We start from the raw sequence: 17,763 nt of genomic DNA, 5'->3' as shown, positions 1-17,763 counted from the left end.
TGTGACAAATAGCTGGAAGGGTTGTTTTAAAGAGGGCAGAGTGAGTACCGGGGCCCGTGTCAGGCGATACTTCAAGTCCTCAAACCATCCCTTCTCCTCCTGGGTCCATTTCAATGGGTATTCATCTTCATTTGTCAGCTTTTCATACATAAACTTCACCAACGCTGAGTAGTCCTCTATCCATAACCTACAGTAACCTAAGAGCCCCAGGAATTGTCTTATTTCCTTCTTATTACGGGGTAACGGCATTCTGGTGATTCCCGCAATCCTTTCAGGGGTAATCCGTTTCTGTCCTTTACTTATCTGGTGCCCCAGGTACACCACAGTCCTCTCAACGAACTGTAACTTGTTCTTGGACACTCGCAGACCCTTTTTCCCGAGATAGTTCAAGAGTCTAATTGTATCTCCCCTCATTTCTTGTTCCTTGGGCCCTGATAACAGCAGATCATCCACATACTGTATCAATTGGGAGTCATCGGACCGTGGATAGTCCGCCAAGATCTGTTCTAGCATTTGTCCAAACAGGTTCGGAGATTCAGTGAACCCTTGGGGCAATACGGTCCACCGAAGCTGCCTTCGTCTACCTGTCCATGGATTCTCCCATTCAAACGCGAACATATCTCTACTTCCCTCTTCTAGTGGGCACGTCCAGAAGGCATCCTTCAGGTCGATGACACTAAACCACTCATGGTCTGGGGGAATCCGACTCATGATAGTATAGGGATTGGGCACCACCGGGTGGCGGGTTTGAACAATAGCATTCAAACTTCTCAGATCCTGAACTAGACGATAGGATCCATCCGGCTTCTTTACTGGTAGTATAGGGGTGTTATAGGGTGACATGCATTCCTCCAAAAGTCCGTCTCGTATTAGGGTCTCAATTACCAGCTGTAGCCCCTTCCTCCCTTCCAAAGAAATAGGATACTGACGTTTCTTTACCGGCTGATGACCTGGTATTAATGTGACATGTAAAGGTGGGATGTCCAGACCTCCTCGATTTCCCTGCTTATACCAAACTCTCTCGTCAATCTGCCGTTCATCCTCCTCCTTCAGAGCACAGAGATGGACTCGTACTTCTCCGTCCACGGGGAGAGCACCCAAACCTAGGAGAGCCTGTAAATCTCTTCCTAGGAGGTTAAATCCGGCCGACGGTAACAACAAGAGGTCCTGTACCCCTTCTCTCTCTTCCAGCTTCACTGTCACTTGGGGAATTATTGATACCGTTCTGGGAGCCCCTTCTATCCCAGAAATTTTCAAATTGCTTTTTACAGGCTCGGTCCCAATCGGCACAGTTATTACACTACTTCGTTCCGCTCCCGTGTCCACCATAAACACCACCTCTTCTCCCTGGGGACCAATTTTCAGTTTTACCAAGGGTTCCCTCTTATACTTGGTCCCCAACACCCGGAACCCCTGACCCCCCTAATCTTCTTCCATGAGTTCGAGAGTCCACACTTCCCTCTTATATCGGGGGCATTCCCTCTTGAAGTGTCCTTCCTCGTTACAGTAATAGCACTTAGCGGCTCTCCTGGGTCTCCCCTCTCTTGGATATCTTGGGTTGCTTAGAGGAGGGTTTTGTTTCCTTTCCCCTCTGGACTCGGCATTTATCTGTCGGATAGTCTGTACCATAATCTTCGCTGCCTTCTTTTGACCTTCCTCTTCCCTCTGCACATATACTCTTTGCGCCTTTTTCAACAGGTCGCTCAAGGGTTTTTCATTCCAGCCTTCCTCCTTTTCTAGTTTCTTCCTAATGTCCTGCCACGATTTGGACACAAATTCAATTCGAATAAGCTGTTCACCCATTGGTGTATTAGGGTCCACACCCGCATACTGTTGGACATTCTTTCTCACCCTTTCCAAGAAATCAGTAGGGGACTCATCTTTCCCCTGGTGGTTCCCAAATGCCTTGGCGAAATTGTGACCCTTTGGCACAGCCTCCCGTATTCCTTTAATTGTCCACTCTCTGTATTGTCTCATACTTGCCAATCCCTCGGTGTTCGTTTATCCCACCTGGGTTCATTCAGGGGATATTTTTGTTTATGGGGTCTGGGGTCCCCAGGTTGTTCACGTTCCCACATGAGGAGGGCAGCTTGTCGAATCATCTGCCTCTCCTGGGGTGAGAATAATGTTCCAATTATTGCGTGCATCTCTTCCCAGGTATATGTGTTTGGTCCCAGGAACTGGTCGAACTGTTTGGCCAGTCCCATGGGATCTTCCAATAGACTTTTCATTTCCTTCTTAAATCCCCGCACCTCAGTACTGGTTAGGGGAACGTTTACATATCCCGTTCCCCCTCCCGGTCCTCCCATAGGAACTTCCCTCAGGGGATTTAGGCTTACTGGATCCTTTGATGGTCCTGGACCAGTCTGGGATCTGGTCCAAGGTCGGTTTACCGATGGAAGTTTAGGGTCCGACTCCCTTAATTCATCCCTTCGTTCCCGGCCCCTTCCGGGACAATCAGATTCATCACCTTTTCCCTCCAGCAGCGAGCTTCCCTCGGGCGCAGTGGGCACCGGGGGAACATAAGGAGGAGGGAGGTTGTCCAAAGGTTCCCACTTCTTTTCTCCCGCTACCCTCAATTTAAAACATTTTGTTAAGGATCCTGGCCAGGGAACCCAACAAAATGGATACGCCAACTCTTCTTGATTCACCTTTTGTCTCGAGTTTACATATATGTTTAATGCTTGTCTAACCCAATCCTCATCAGATCCAAATTTCGGCCACCAGACCGAGGAACCTTTGATAGGCTGTTTCGACCAAAGAAGACAATATTGAACCATCTTTTTCTTGTCTTTGTCTCGATATCGTTTACTATCCCAATTTTCAAACATTCTCCCCAAAGGGCTGTCAAGGGGAACCCCCGGGAAAAGTCCTGATCTTTCAGACGAGCCCTTAGATTTTGATCCTCCCATTTTCCCGCCTAGATCCGTTTATCGTTGCTGAGGACCCCCCCGTTCGGGACCCTACTCCCTTTCGTCTCGGACGCCTCGTCGGAGATACTATCCCTCCGCCGGTTCCCGCCGAGGTTTCCCTGGGGTCTATCCTAAGGTCCCACGACAGGGTCCTCACGCCACGACAAAGGCTCTACACCTGATTTATCGTTTTATATTTTTTTTTCCCGTCATGACCGTTACCTGGGTGGTCTCGTCCGTCAATCCCCACACCACAATCGTAAGTCGTCACTTACCGGTGTCTTCCTGGGGATTGAACCGTCACCCCTCTCCTTTTCATCTTGTCGTGTCACCTTGTATGGATACCACTCGCTCAAGCCGCCCAAGGCGACGAGCAAGGGACTAGGAGCCACTGAATTCAGCGGGGTGCACCACCTCCGATGTCCCCCTTTCTCGCCTCCTCCCACGGCTGGAGTGTAGATCCCGGACGAGCCCCCAGTTGTCAGAAGTACAAATTCTCACACATGAGTCTCTTTAAAGTCAGTGACACGACAAGCTTTATTAACAAGTCTGCAGAGTTGGACTCAACTGGCTTCTCGCCAAGTCAAGCCCCGATACATACAGTGCATTGATTTTTATACGGCAGTGAAACAGGGGAAGAAGTGGAGCATGACTGTGTCGAGTTGACGGATCTCCAGACCAAGACCCGAGAGGACCTTTGCGATACTCCCCTGGGAGAGGGATATGAATTCTACATTGACGGCTCCGCCAGATGTGTTGACGGAATGAGGAGAAACGGGTATGCCATAATAGAAGGAGATGCTTGGGAAGTGGTAGAATCTGCGAGGCTACCCGGAAGCTGGTCGGCACAGTCCTGCGAACTATATGCCTTGCAGAGAGCCCTCAGAGTACTGGCAGAGAAAACTGGAACAATTTACACTGACTCCAAATACGCATACGGGGTAGTGCATACCTTTGGTAAGATCTGGAAGGAGCGCAGTCTGATTACATCAAGAGGAAAGGAATTAGCACACGAACAGATGATTACTCTGACTTTGGAAGCCCTGACATTACCCCGGGAAATAGCAGTGGTATACATACCAGGCCATCAGAGGGAAGATACCCCGACCGCAATTGGGAACAGACTGGCTGATGAAGAGGCCAAAAGGGCGGCTATGCAACAGGAAGTCCGTTTGCTGACCTTGATCCCAATAAGACAAGGTATAAAAAAAGCTCCCATTTTCACTGCTAATGAAGAAAAGGACATGGCTCAGCTGGGCGCAAGCCAGCTGCCTGATGGAACATGGAAGACACCGGATGGAAGAATGGTTCTAAATAAGGAAATAACTCGCAATATTTTAAAACACCTGCATCATCAGAGCCACTGGGGCACCCAGGCCTTGTGTGACACAGTGCTTCGAGAATATGTGTGTAAGGGGATCTACACCTTGGCCCAACAGGAGGTGCAGAACTGCCACATCTGCACAAGAATTAATAAGAAGGTAATGAGGACGAGTACCGTGGGAGGTCAACCATTGGCCATACGCCCCTTCCAAAGAATCCAGATTGACTTCACGGAGTTACCTCAAGTCCAAAGATGGAAGTATCTATTGGTGGTGATAGATCACTTTACTTGATGGGTGGAAGCCTTCCCAACAGTAAATGCTACAGCCTCCACAGTAGCTCGCCTCCTCCTACAGCAGGTGATCCCCAGATATGGCATAATGGATTCTATAGACTCGGACAGGGGTCCACATTTTTGCTCCAAAGTCCAGCAATTGATTTGTGATGCATTGCAGGTCTCTTAGAAATTGCATACCCCTTGGCATCCACAAAGCTCAGGGAGGGTTGAACGTATGAATGGAACCCTAAAGACGCAATTGACAAAATTAATGGTGGAGACTAAAATGCCTTGGATAAAGTGTTTGCCACTGGCCTTATTGAGAATTCGTACTGCCCCACATAGGGATGTGGGGGTATCCCCTTATGAGATGATGTTTGGGCTTCCCTTCTGGAGTAAAGTTCACTTAACTATGGACACTCAATATCTTCTCATTTATTAGGAAGTTGCAACAGCACTGCACTTCCTGAGAAGACTGAAGCAGGCAAAGCTACTGGCCACTATAACATTATCCTTCTACAGGAGCTCTATCGAGAGCGTCCTGGCCGGCTGCATCACAGTGTGGTATGGTTGCTGCAGAGAAATAGATCAGAGGTCACAGGACCATCAGAGTGGTAGAGAGGAGCACTGGAGTCTCCCTCCGTGCCTCCCCCCCCAACCATCCGCCATTGACGTGATCTACTGGGATCATTGTCTGAGGGGGTATGCAAAATCATTGAGGACCCCTTCCAACCTGCACACAGCATCTTTCAGCTGCTCCCATCAGGGAAGAGATACAGGAGCATCAAAGCCTGCACCACCAGGCTGAAAAATAGCTTCTTCCCATGGGCAGAGAGATTGGGAATCAGAATTTATTGTCGTGAAATTTGGTGTTTTGCAACAAACATTTATATTACAACTATCTTATCACATAAAAAAAGTAAAAATAAGGCAGTGTCTATGGTTCATTGATTATGAAGAAGCTGTCCTTGTTCCGCTGAGTGCTCGTCTTCAGACTCCTGTACCTTTTCCCCGATGACAGCAGAGTGAAGAGGGCATGGCTTGGGTGGTGGGTATGAATTTAATAAATACAAAAAAGCAAGTTAAGATAACAGCATTATGTTGTCAGATTGCTTTATATCTTATCATTATACTTGATTTTACAAGTCGTCTTCAATTTGATGGAAAATAATGAACAATAAAATCTAGCAGAAGGAGACATACATTCACAACTTGTCACAAAAACTCAAAGCAAATGTCTGCACTCACAGACATGAGAAATATGGAGGAAAACCTTTTGGCCTGCACGCTTATTTCCTGGAATTCAAGGCAATAGAACAAAGGAGGAAAACCACGAAGAAGGGAATTCATACCCAAAGTTGGCCAAACAAATTCATGTCGAAGCAAGGAACCTTCGGAAATAATGTTAATTTTTCGTACTTTCCTCGGTCATTCTGGGCTGTGTCCAAATCAGAATTTATTGTCACAACTAAGTCATGAAATTCATGTTTTGCGGCAGCATCAACCATAACCATATAACCATATAACCACTTACAGCACAGAACAGGCCAGTTCGGCCCTTCTAGTCCATGCCGTAGTAAATCCCCACCCTCCTAGTCCCACTGACCAGCACCCGGTCCATACCCATCTAGTCCCCTCCTATCCATGTAACGATCCAGTCTTTCCTTAAATGTAACCAATGATCCCACCTTGACCACATCTGCCGGAAGCTCATTCCACATCCCCACCACCCTCTGCGTAAAGAAATTTCCCCTCATGTTCCCCTTATAATTTTCCCCCTTCAATCTTAAACCATGTCCTCTAGTTTGAATCTCCCCCTTTCTTAATTGAAAAAGCCTATCCACATTTACTCTGTCTGTCCCTTTTAAAATCTTAAACACCTCTATCAAGTCCCCTCTCAATCTTCTACGCTCCAGAGAAAAAAGCCCCAGTCTGCACAACCTTTCCCTGTAACTCAGACCCTGAAATCCTGTCAACATTCTCGTGAACCTTCTCTGCACTCTCTCTATTTTGTTTATATCTATCCTATAATTTGGTGACCAAAACTGTACACAGTACTCCAAATGTGGCCTCACAATTTCATCATAACCTCCCTACTCTTGAATTCAATACTCCGATTTATGAAGGCCAACATTCCAAATGCCTTCTTCACCACACCATCTACCTGAGTATCAGCCTTGAGGGTACTATTTACCATAACTCTTAAATCCCTTTGTTGCTCTGCACTCAATTGTCTACCATTCAATGTATATGACCTATTTAAATTTGCCTTTCCAAAATGTAGCACCTCACATTTATCTGTATTAAATTCCATCAGCCATTTCTCAGCCCACACCTCCAGCCTTCCTAAATCACCTTTTAATCTACGGTAATCTACCTCACTGTCCACAACACCACCAATTTTTGTGTCATCCGCAAACTTGCTTATCCAATTCTCCACCCCTACATCCAGATCGTTAATATATATAACAAATAATAGTGGACCCAGGACCGAACCCTGAGGAACTCCACTAGTCACCGGCCTCCAATTGGACAAACAATTTTCTACCACTACTCTCTGACACCTTCCATCCAACCACTGCTGAATCCATTTCACTACCTCCTTATTTATACCTAATGCCTCCACCTTTTTTCCTAACCTCCTGTGGGGAACTTTGTCAAAAGCTTTACTAAAGTCCAAATAGACAAATCCACAGCTTTCCCTTCATCAACTTTTTTTGTAACCCCCTCGAAGAACTCAATCAGGTTTGTCAAGCATGATCTACCCCTGACAAAACCATGCTGATTACTCCCTATCAATCCCTGTACCTCCAAAAATTTGTAAATAGCATCCCTCAGAACACTTTCCCACCACAGACGTCAGACTTACAGGCCTATAATTCCCAGGTTTGCATTTGGACCCTTTCTTAAACAGAGGAACCACATGCGCCATCCTCCAATCCTTTGGCACCACCCCCGTGGCCAGTGACATCCTAAATATCTCTGTTAATGGCCCCACTAACTGTCCACTAGCCTCCCTGTGTGTCCTAGGGAATATTTTGTCCGGTCCGGGAGATTTATCCACCTTTATCTTTTTTAACACAGCCATCACTACCTCCTCGGTTATCCTTATATGCTTCATGACCTCCCCATTATTTTTCTTTACTTCAACTGGTTCAACATTTTTTTCCCTAGTGAATACCGAGGCAAAGAAATCATTCAAAATTTCCCCCATTTCCTCAGACTTCTCACTCAGCCTACCCTCGCTATCTACAAGGGGTCCAATTTTATCTCTCACTAATCTTTTACTTTTAATGTACTTATAGAAACCCTTTCAGTGGTTTAGTTTTAGTTGCCCATTCAGAGCCAGCTCTTCAGCGCTTGACGTCCTGCTTTGCGGAAACTGCCAAAATGTTTGGCCTGGAAGTCAGCCTGAAGAAAACTGAGGTCCTCCATCAGCCAGCTCCCCACCATGACTACCAGCCCCCCCACATCTCCATCGGGCACACAAAACTCAAAACGGTCAACCAGTTTACCTATCTCGGCTGCACCATTTCATCAGATGCAAGGATCGACAATGAGATAGACAACAGACTCGCCAAGGCAAATAGCGCCTTTGGAAGACTACACAAAAGAGTCTGGAAAAACAACCAACTGAAAAACCTCACAAAGATAAGCGTATACAGAGCCGTTGTCATACCCACACTCCTGTTCGGCTCCGAATCATGGGTCCTCTACCGGCACCACCTACGGCTCCTAGAACGCTTCCACCAGCGTTGTCTCCGCTCCATCCTCAACATCCATTGGAGCGCTCACACCCCTAACGTCGAGGTACTCGAGATGGCAGAGGTCGACAGCATCGAGTCCACGCTGCTGAAGATCCAGCTGCGCTGGATGGGTCACGTCTCCAGAATGGAGGACCATCGCCTTCCCAAGATCGTATTATATGGCGAGCTCTCCACTGGCCACCGTGACAGAGGTGCACCAAAGAAAAGGTACAAGGACTGCCTAAAGAAATCTCTTGGTGCCTGCCACATTGACCACCGCCAGTGGGCTGATAACGCCTCAAACCGTGCATCTTGGCGCCTCACAGTTTGGCGGGCAGCAGCCTCCTTTGAAGAAGACCGCAGAGCCCACCTCACTGACAAAAGGCAAAGGAGGAAAAACCCAACACCCAACCCCAACCAACCAATTTTCCCTTGCAACCGCTGCAATCGTGTCTGCCTGTCCCGCATCGGACTGGTCAGCCACAAACGAGCCTGCAGCTGACGTGGACTTTTTACCCCCTCCATAAATCTTCGTCCGCGAAGCCAAGCCAAAGAAACCCTTTGGATTTATTTTTACTCTTTCAGCCAAAGCCTCTTCATGCCTTTTTTGGCCTTTCTAATTTCTTTCTTATGATTCCTTCTACACTTCTTGTAGTCCTCCTTCAATTTCTCAGCTCCCTGCTCTTTAGGACCATCGTCTTCCCAAGATCGTGTTATATGGCGAGCTCTCCACTGGCCACCGTGACAGAGGTGCACCAAAGAAGAGGTACAAGGACTGCCTAAAGAAATCTCTTGGTGCCTGCCACATTGACCACCGCCAGTGGGCTGATATCGCCTCAAACTGTGCATCTTGGTGCCTCACAGTTCGGCGGGCAGCAACCTCCTTTGAAGAAGACCGCAGAGCCCACCTCACTGACAAAAGACAAAGGAGGAAAAACCCAACACCCAACCCCAACCAACCAATTTTCCCCTGCAACCGCTGCAACCGTGTCTGCCTGTCCCGCATCGGACTTGTCAGCCACAATCAAGCCTGCAGCTGACGTGGACTTTTACCCCCTCCATAAATCTTCATCCACGAAGCCAAGCCAAAGAAAAGAAGACACCACCTTATAATAAATAAAAATAATACACAAAAAGTAAGGCAGTGCCTTTGGTTTATTGATTATTCAGGAATCTGATGGCAGTTGGGAAGATGCTGTCCTTGTGCCGCTGAGTGCTTGTCTTCAGGCTCCTTTACCTTTTCCCTGATGGTGGCAGAGTGAAGATGGCAAGGCCTGGGTGGTGGAGGTCTTTGAGGATAGAGTCTGCTTTTTTAAGACACTGCCTCATGTAGATGTCCTTAATGGAATGAAGTTTGGTGCTTGTAATGTTACAGGCCAAGTTAACAACCCTCTGGAGTTTATTCTTATCCTGAGAGTTGGCACCTCCATACCTAACATGATGCAACCAGCCAGAATGCTCTCCACGGTACACCTGTAGAAGTTTTCAAAAGTCTTTGGTGACGTACCAAACCTCCTCATACACCTCACGTGAAAAAACCTTGTGTTCCTTGGCAACTATACAACAAAGCTCTTCATTCAGATGACTACCTGCCTTTTCCAGATTCCTGTCGAAGGGCTCAGATCTGAAATAGTGACCTTTCCTTTCCCACGGGTGCTGCACGATCTGCTGAGCTTCTCCAGTGCTTTTGTGTATCGCACAACCCCATCACTTGCAGATTTGGGTTACCCACAGTGATGCCTCCCTTCCTGACAGGTGAATACCTTCTTCGCACAGTTGGTGTGGCACAAAGGGAACCCCCCCCCTCAATCCCCTCTTGAGGAACAGGCACCGTGCATAGCCACAGCTGAGGTGCAGAGGATCCTATTGAGGCAAACCCAACAGGGCCAGATAACGTACCTGGTCAGGTGCTGAAAGATGGTGAGGCCCAGCTGTGGCATGTCCGAATGGTCATCTTCCACGTCTCTGCAGCAAGATTCAAAGCAGCACCATCAACCTGCTACCCAAGGGGGCAACAGTAACTGAACTAAATGACTACTGCCCAGTGGCACTAACTTTGGCCATCAAGTTTCAATTTAATAGTGTCACATGTGTAATGGAAGAGTTAGACCAGCTTATGTGAATACATAAGCTGGTATACATGTGAATCAGAAGACAATAATCTAAATTCCACCATGAGGCCAAGAGATGCAGTTGTCTTTTGTTGGTCGCATTCTGTCAGGAGACCTTGAAGATAAGTAAACCATTTATTCAAAGTGATAAGCTATGAGTAAACAATTTTTGGGTAATATAAGCCATGGTCCCACTGCTGAAGTTTCAGACTCTGAGGGGTGGAAAAGTCTCTCAGCAAGAAGAAGAACTTCTCGAGTCCAGCCAACATCCCGGTCGGGAGAGGTGGAGAAGATGCTACTGGCGCCCCGACAACCTACTACAAGTGTGCAGTCATTGCCTTGCTTCGGCAGTTGGGACCAGTCCAGGCGTTGATAAGTATAATTGGGAAGGGCTTGCATATTGTAGCTTGAAATCAGCTTTAGATTTAGTAATAAAGATTTGTATAAACTGAAGTGCTCTCGGCGTGTGTCTCTGTTTTCTTTCGGTTGCTCAAACACCGTGACCAATCTAAAATGAACAAAGTAAGAGGTACAAGTTTCAGCAGGATTCAAAGCAGCACCATCAACCTGCTGCCCAAGGGGGCAACAGTAACTGAACTAAATGACTACTGCCCAGTGGCACTAACTTTGGCCATCAAGTTTCAATTTATTTTCATGTAATAGTGTCACATGACACAAATTTGCTTTTCCCTGCTGTAAGGCAGGCAGATTCGCCATCACCAGAAATTGCTTGGTGCGCTTTTTACAGAGAAAGAGAAGTTGTGTCTGTTCCCCCCAGGGATCACTGGGGAATCAGAGGTGGAGAGGGTGAGCAGGTTCTTGGGAGTCAATATCTTGGAGGATCTTCCCTGCCTCCGACACACCAATGCAATCGTGAAGAAAGCCATCAGCACCTCTACTCCCTCAGGAGTTTGCAGAAGTTTGGCATGACATCGGAAGCGCTGGCTAATTTGTACAGAGGTGTGGTGGGAATGTACATCACGGTCTGGCAGGGGGACACCAATACCCCTGAGTGTAAAGCGCTCAAAAAGGTAGTGTGGACAGCCCAGGACATCACAGGCAAACCCCTCCCCACTATCGAGAACATCTACGGGGGACGCTGCTGTCAGAGAGCAGCAGCGATCATCAAGGATCCACACCACCCAGCACATGCTCTGTTCTCGCTGCTGCCATCAGGAAAGAGGTATCGGTGCCACAAGACTCACACCATCAGGTTCAGGAACAGCTGCTCCCCCTCCACTGTCAGACTGCTCAACTGCAAACTCAATCAGAGACTCATTGAAGGACTCTTACTTTATGATTTGTCTTTTGGTTCTCTCATCTTGTTTACATTCTTGTTCACATGTTTTACACTGTGTACTTTCTGCACTACCAATTCTGCTGCATCCACAAGAAAAAGGAATCTCAGGACTGTGTGTGATTTAATGAATGTCTCTGACAGTAAATCTGAAATCCGAGTCACCAAGTGTCCATGGATTCGCAGTCCAAACCATCGGTAACCTGAGCTCCCATATCCGAACCTTCGACACAATCAGGAACCCTTCAGCGCCCTCAGCACCCCTTCGTGTCCCAGTTCCTATACCTGGCACCTCCTCAGCAAATTTCGAGCCAGTCTCCAGCAGTCTGCAGCCTGGTGCAAAACCCTTGGCCGCACTCTCCAGCAGCCCGCTGCCTATGTGGCTCTTTCAACTGCTGAACCCCTCACTGGTCCTTTGCCGTAATCACCATCCCACCACTATGGTCACTGATGGTAGGGGGGTGGAGGAGTTAAAGTAAGGGGCGAGTGTGGGGTGGGGGGATGGAGAGAGGGGTTACAGGTGGACAGGGTTGGGGAAGAAGAGGTGGGGGATAGAGAGTGGGAATATGGGTAGACGGTAAGAGTGGTGTGGAGTGGTAGTGAGGGGGCGTGTGGATATGGTGGTGGGCGTGTGAGATGGGGGCAAAGGTGGTTTTAGGAAGTGGATGGGGTGTAGGGGGGATGTAGGGATGGGGTGGTGGGGATAGGGGGTGAGTGGGAGGGGGTATGGAGTTTTGGGCGATGTAGGGATGGGGTTTGGGGTGTGTGGAGATGGAAAAGGTGAGGGGAGGGGTGGGGGTGTAGGGAATTGAGGGGAGGGGGTGTAGGTTGGGGATTGGGGTCGGAGTGTAGGGGGTTGAGGGGAGATGGTGAAGGTTGGGGATGGGATTGGGGTGAGGTGTAGGGGGTGAGGGGAGGGGGTGTTGGGGGATGGCGTTGGGGGCTATGGGGGGGGGGGTGGTTTCCCCATGACCGGTCCCGCCCCGGGGAATCAGCACTGGGCGCCCTGTCGGTGCCTGCGCGCATGCGCACTCGGAACGGCCCCGGGCCGTGGGGAAGTGGCTGTGGGGAGGGGAGGAAAACGCGACCGGCTGCCGCGGAGAAGGGGGGCGGGAGCAGGGGGAGGGGGAGGGGGAGGGCGGCGGCGGGCTTGAACCGGGCGGGCTTAGGCCCGGGCCCGGGCACGGCCTCGGACTGGAGAGACTCGGACGCCCGGGCGGCCAGGTGGGTGCGGCCCCGCCCGTAGCTGTGGCGGCGATGGCCCGGGGATCAACGGGACAGTGAGGTCTTTCGGCCCCTCCTGCTTCTGGCCGTCCTGCCCCCCCCACTCCATCCCGCCCCTCCCCACTCCATCCCGCCCCCCCCACTCCGTCCCGTCTCCCTGACCCCCCTCCTCTCTCCCTTCCCTGTCCCACTCCCTCTCCCCGTCCCCCATCCTTCCCCTCCACGTCCGCCGTCCCTCTTCTTCCCCGTCCTGTTCCTACATCCCTCCCCCCCCCGTCCATCTGTCCCCATCCCATTCCTCAGTCCCTCCCATTCCACCATCAGTCCCTCTCCTCCCCTGAATTGCACTGTACCCCTCCCCTCCCCTGAATTGCACTGGTCCCCTCCCCTGAATTGCACTGATCCCCTCCCCCTCCCCTGAATTGCACTGGTCCCCTCCCCCTCCCCTGAATTGCACTGGTCCCCTCCCCCTCCCCTGAATTGCACTGTTCCCCTCCCCTCCCCTGAATTGCACTGTTCCCCTCCCCTCACCTCCCCTGAATTGCTCTGTTCCCCCTCCCCTTCCCTCTCCTCCCCGTGCATCCCTGCTGTGAGTGACACCGCTGGGGTTTGGTCCCAATCTGCCACTTTAGGGATACCATAGCAATGAACTTCAACTGGGGTGACCCTGTAATTAGGCCCCCAACCCCATTAACGTGCTATGATTAAGGCTCCCCACATCTCCTCTACACCAAAGAAACCAAGCCCAGCTGGTGTTTCACCAAAAAAATGTCCATTCCTGGCAACATCCTTCACACTCCAGTTCAATCACATCCTCCTCCATCACTGGTGACCAGAACCGTGCACAGCGCTCAAATTCTGGCCCAATCAGTGTTGTCCCCTCCCTGCTCATGTTCTTGCAAAGGAAAACCCTCAATGTGCCTCTTAACTGGCTTTTTGTGCTGTCTTTAGGATTCTGAACGTGGACTACAAGGCCCTTCTTCCTCTAAAGCACTCAGTACCTGTCCACTTGCTCTGCTCCCCCTCCCGGCCAGTCCCATGTCTTGCCGCAACCTCCCCAAATGCATAACCTCTCATTTTTTCTGGATTAAATTCTGTTTGTCACTTTGCCACCCAACCTGATCAGGCCACCTGCAATAACTTGGTCAAAAGCTTTTGCCATGAAGGCTACCGTGGAAACTTTCAAAGATGACCTTTCTTGAACCTCCTTGATCGCTTTCCAGTGGGGTGGGGGGGATCTCTGCAGAACAAATTCCACAACCAGTAACTCCAGAATGGAATTTCTGGTTTTAACAGATTGATAAATGTTCTTCAGAACCTTGGGATAAATCCCCAGCCATTCCTGGAAATGTGCTCAGATGAACCCTCAGGTTAAATATCTTCTGCTAGCATTTTCAACCGGGAACTCCCCTCATTATGGCACTGATTCTTGTAACCAGGTGTCAGGAATTAAGACCACATAGCTCCAACTGAGTCTCTGTTGGGTAGAAGAAATACACATATTATTCTGACATTTTTCTGATGATTTTTCTAAATGTCTTTTGCAGGGTAGTGGATGGGGAGAACATGCTGGTGGGGATTTCAAGCCAAGCAGTATGTCAGGACAGGAGACGGTGTCCCGATTCACCAGCACCTGAATGCCGTGGTCGGAGGGGTGTGCATTCTGTTTCTGGGCTAGAACCACAGACGTCAGTGTGATTGGCGGGGCAGACTGAAGCACACAGCCGGCTGAGATTTTTCCCGGGGACTTGGTGTGGAGAGAGTGATCCAGAGAAGAGCCACGTTCACAGTGATCGTGTGTGCATGAATGAATGGACAGATCCAGTGGGGAAACCATGTAATATTCCTCAATTGTTGGAAAGAGTGGGGGAATATTTCCCTGACAGAAGCGATACAGCAGTTTGTTTTTGATAATTGGAGAGGAAAGTCATTATTCATCCCAGCTGTAAGCTTGTGCACCATCTTTATTCACTGAGTGGGAAAGAGTCCATTAAATTCTCTTCCTGTCCAAAGCATCATTGTCTTCATGCCAATGAAACCATTTCAGTGTTCTGACTGTGGGAAAAACTTCAAACGATCCAATGCCCTGATAACACACCAGTACATTCACACCGGGGAGAGGCCATTCATCTGCTCCGTGTGTGGGAAGGGGTTCACTCATTCCTCCCATCTGGTGAACCACAAGCGAGTTCACACGGGGGAGAGGCCCTTCATCTGCTCCATGTGCGGGAGGGGTTTCACTCAGTCGTCCAACCTGCTGACCCACCAGCGGGTGCACACTGGAGAGAGGCCATTCACTTGCTCCGAGTGTGGGAAGGGGTTCACTTACACGTCTCAGCTGGTGAATCACCAGAGAGTTCACACTGTGGAGAGGCCCTTCATCTGCTCCGTGTGTGGGAAAGGCTTCAACCAGTCATCGTCCTTGCTGAGACACCAGCGGGTGCACACCGGGGAGAGGCCGTTCACCTGCTCAGTGTGTGGGAAGGGCTTTGCTCATCCAGGGAACCTGCTGACGCACCAGCGAGTGCACACGGGAGAGCGACCCTTTACCTGCTCCGTGTGTGAGAAGGGATTTACTCAGTCATCCCATCTACTGAGACACCAGCGGCTTCACACTGGAGAGAGATTTTAACCCTTCCCTACAGAGGATGTTTAAACCGTGGTGCTGAGGTGACAGTGAGTTCTGAAGTACCTGCAGGAATTGGCTTCTGCAATTCTTGTTGCTGCTAATCCACAGCTGCTCCTCAACTTACGATGCCCATCATTAGTCAAAAAAATCGTAAGTCAAAAAGGAATACAGGTATAGCTCGCATGAAATCGACAGTGCCGTAACAGTCCCCACACTGATCCCACTCTCTCTTGACAGCGCTGTATCAATCCCAAACTGATCCCGCTACCTTGCTCTCTCCCGACATCGCTGTATTAATCCCCACACTGATCCCACTGCCCCACTCTCTCTTGACAGCGCTGTATCAGTCCTATACTGATCCTGCTACCCTGCTCTCTCCCGACATCGCTGTATCAATCCCCACACTGCCCCGTTCTCTCCCGACATCGCTGTATCAGTCCCATAATGATCCCGCTACCCTGCTCTCTCCCGACATCGCTGTATCAATCTCCACACTGATCCTACTGCTCCGCTCTCACTCGACATCGCTGTATCAGTTCCCACACTGATCCCACTGCCTCGCTCTCTCCCAACAGCACTGTATCAGTCCCAGCACGAATGCTGCAGGCCCTACTCTCTTCCAACAGTGGTGTATCAGTCCACACACTGATCCCGCAGGCCTACTCTCTCCCAACAGCGCTGTATCAGTCCCAGCACTAGTGCTGCAGGCCTACTCTCTTCCAACAGTGGTGTATTAGTCCCCACACTGATCCCGCTACCCCGCTCTCTCCCGACATTGCTGTATCAGTCCCCACACTGATCCCACTGCCCCGCTCTCTCCCGATAGCACTGTAACAGTCCCCACACTGATCCCGCTACCTCGCTTTCTCCCAACATCGCTGTATCAGTCCCCACATTGATCCCACTGTCCCACTCTCTCCCAACAGTGCTGTATCAGTCCCATACTGATCCCGCTACCCTGCTCTCTCCTGACATCGCTGTATCAATCTCCACACTGATCCCACTGCTCCGCTCTCACTCGACATCGCTGTATCAGTTCCCACACTGATCCCACTGCCTCGCTCTCTCCCAACAGCACTGTATCAGTCCCAGCACTAATGCTGCAGGCCTACTCTCTTCCAACAGTGGTGTATTAGTCACCACACTGATCCCGCTACCCCACTCTCTCCCGACATCGCTGTATCAGTCCCCACACTGATCCCACTGCCCTGCTCTCTCCCGATAGCACTGTAACAGTCCCCACACTGATCCCGCTACCTCGCTTTCTCCCAACATCGCTGTATCAGTCCCCACATTGATCCCACTGCCCCACTCTCTCCCAACAGTGCTGTATCAGTCCCCACACTGATCCCGCAGGCCTACTCTCTCCCAACAGTGGTGTATCAATCTCCACACATCCCACTGCCCTGCTGTCTCCTGACAGCACTATATCAGTCCCAGTACCGATCCCGCAGGCCTACTTTCTCCTGACAATGCTGTATCAGTCCCCACATTGATCCCGCAGGCCTACTCTCTCCCAACAGTGGTGTATCAGTCCCCACACTGATTCCGCAAGCCTACTCTCTCCCAACAGTGGTGTATCAGTCCACACACTGATCCCACTGCCCCACTCTCTCCCGACAGCGCTGTATCAGTCCCAGCACTAATCCTACTGGCCCCGCTCTCTCCCAACAGCACTGATCCCCTGCCCCACTCTCTTCCAACAGCCTTATATCAGTCCCTGCAAGCTTTCCGACTGAACTAAAAGAAGTGATTGACCAAGCAGGCAGCAAAGAATTCATCTTTGGAAAAATCAACAATGCTTGCGATGACCGTACTTTAATGTATTTACATGAACGTAAATAACAACAGTCGCTGTCGTACCTTCGTAACTTTGAAAAATCGTAATTCGGACCAATGTAAGTAGGGGAGCACCTGTGTACAAAATTAATTTAGTTAATGAAGTTTTTTTCTGCTGACATTAAGAATCAGTATAACTAGTCTGTAATTAAATGTTCTTCATCTATATCAAATAAATCAGTTCTGTTTGAAAAGCAAATATTTCTTCCTTATTTTACCAAACCATTCATGATTTGACTATATCAGAAGCAGGTTTTATTGTCACAAAATTTGTTGTTATTGAGGCAGGTACAAAGTTGTTATAAATTACGGTTCTGTCCGCTCAGAAATCTGAAAGCGTAAAACATTGAGTGTTTGTCTTCAGGCTTGTGCCCATGATGGCGCTGGCTGAGTTAACAACCCCCT

General features: G+C 49.5%; 1 protein-coding gene across 3 annotated transcripts; it reads left to right on the top strand.

The window, feature by feature from the left end:
• The first annotated feature begins 12,719 nt into the window (after nt 1-12,719).
• Nucleotides 12,720-17,557, top strand: LOC138764597 (zinc finger protein 239-like). 3 transcript variants are annotated; one of them, XR_011358224.1, is made up of 3 exons: nt 12,720-12,890; nt 14,438-15,669; nt 17,226-17,557. XR_011358224.1 is itself a non-coding variant. In XM_069940718.1 (2 exons), the coding sequence occupies exon 2, from the start codon at nt 14,917-14,919 to the stop codon at nt 15,520-15,522; it is 606 nt and encodes a 201-aa protein (XP_069796819.1). In that variant the 5' UTR covers nt 12,720-12,890; nt 14,438-14,916; the 3' UTR covers nt 15,523-17,557. The 3 variants fall into 3 exon arrangements, 1 of the variants encoding a protein (XP_069796819.1); XR_011358222.1 differs by having other exon boundaries at nt 17,194-17,557; XM_069940718.1 differs by having other exon boundaries at nt 14,438-17,557.
• Nucleotides 17,558-17,763: the final 206 nt, after the last annotated feature.

The sequence above is a fragment of the Narcine bancroftii genome, chromosome 5, assembly GCF_036971445.1.
Source record: "Narcine bancroftii isolate sNarBan1 chromosome 5, sNarBan1.hap1, whole genome shotgun sequence".
Lineage (NCBI taxonomy): Eukaryota > Metazoa > Chordata > Chondrichthyes > Torpediniformes > Narcinidae > Narcine > Narcine bancroftii.
This window is presented reverse-complemented; position numbering and strand designations above follow the sequence as displayed.

Bases quoted from the DNA above. Each gene is read 5' to 3' on its own strand.
- LOC138764597 (XM_069940718.1), top strand. From the start codon at position 14,917: ATGCCAATGAAACCATTTCAGTGTTCTGACTGTGGGAAAAACTTCAAA.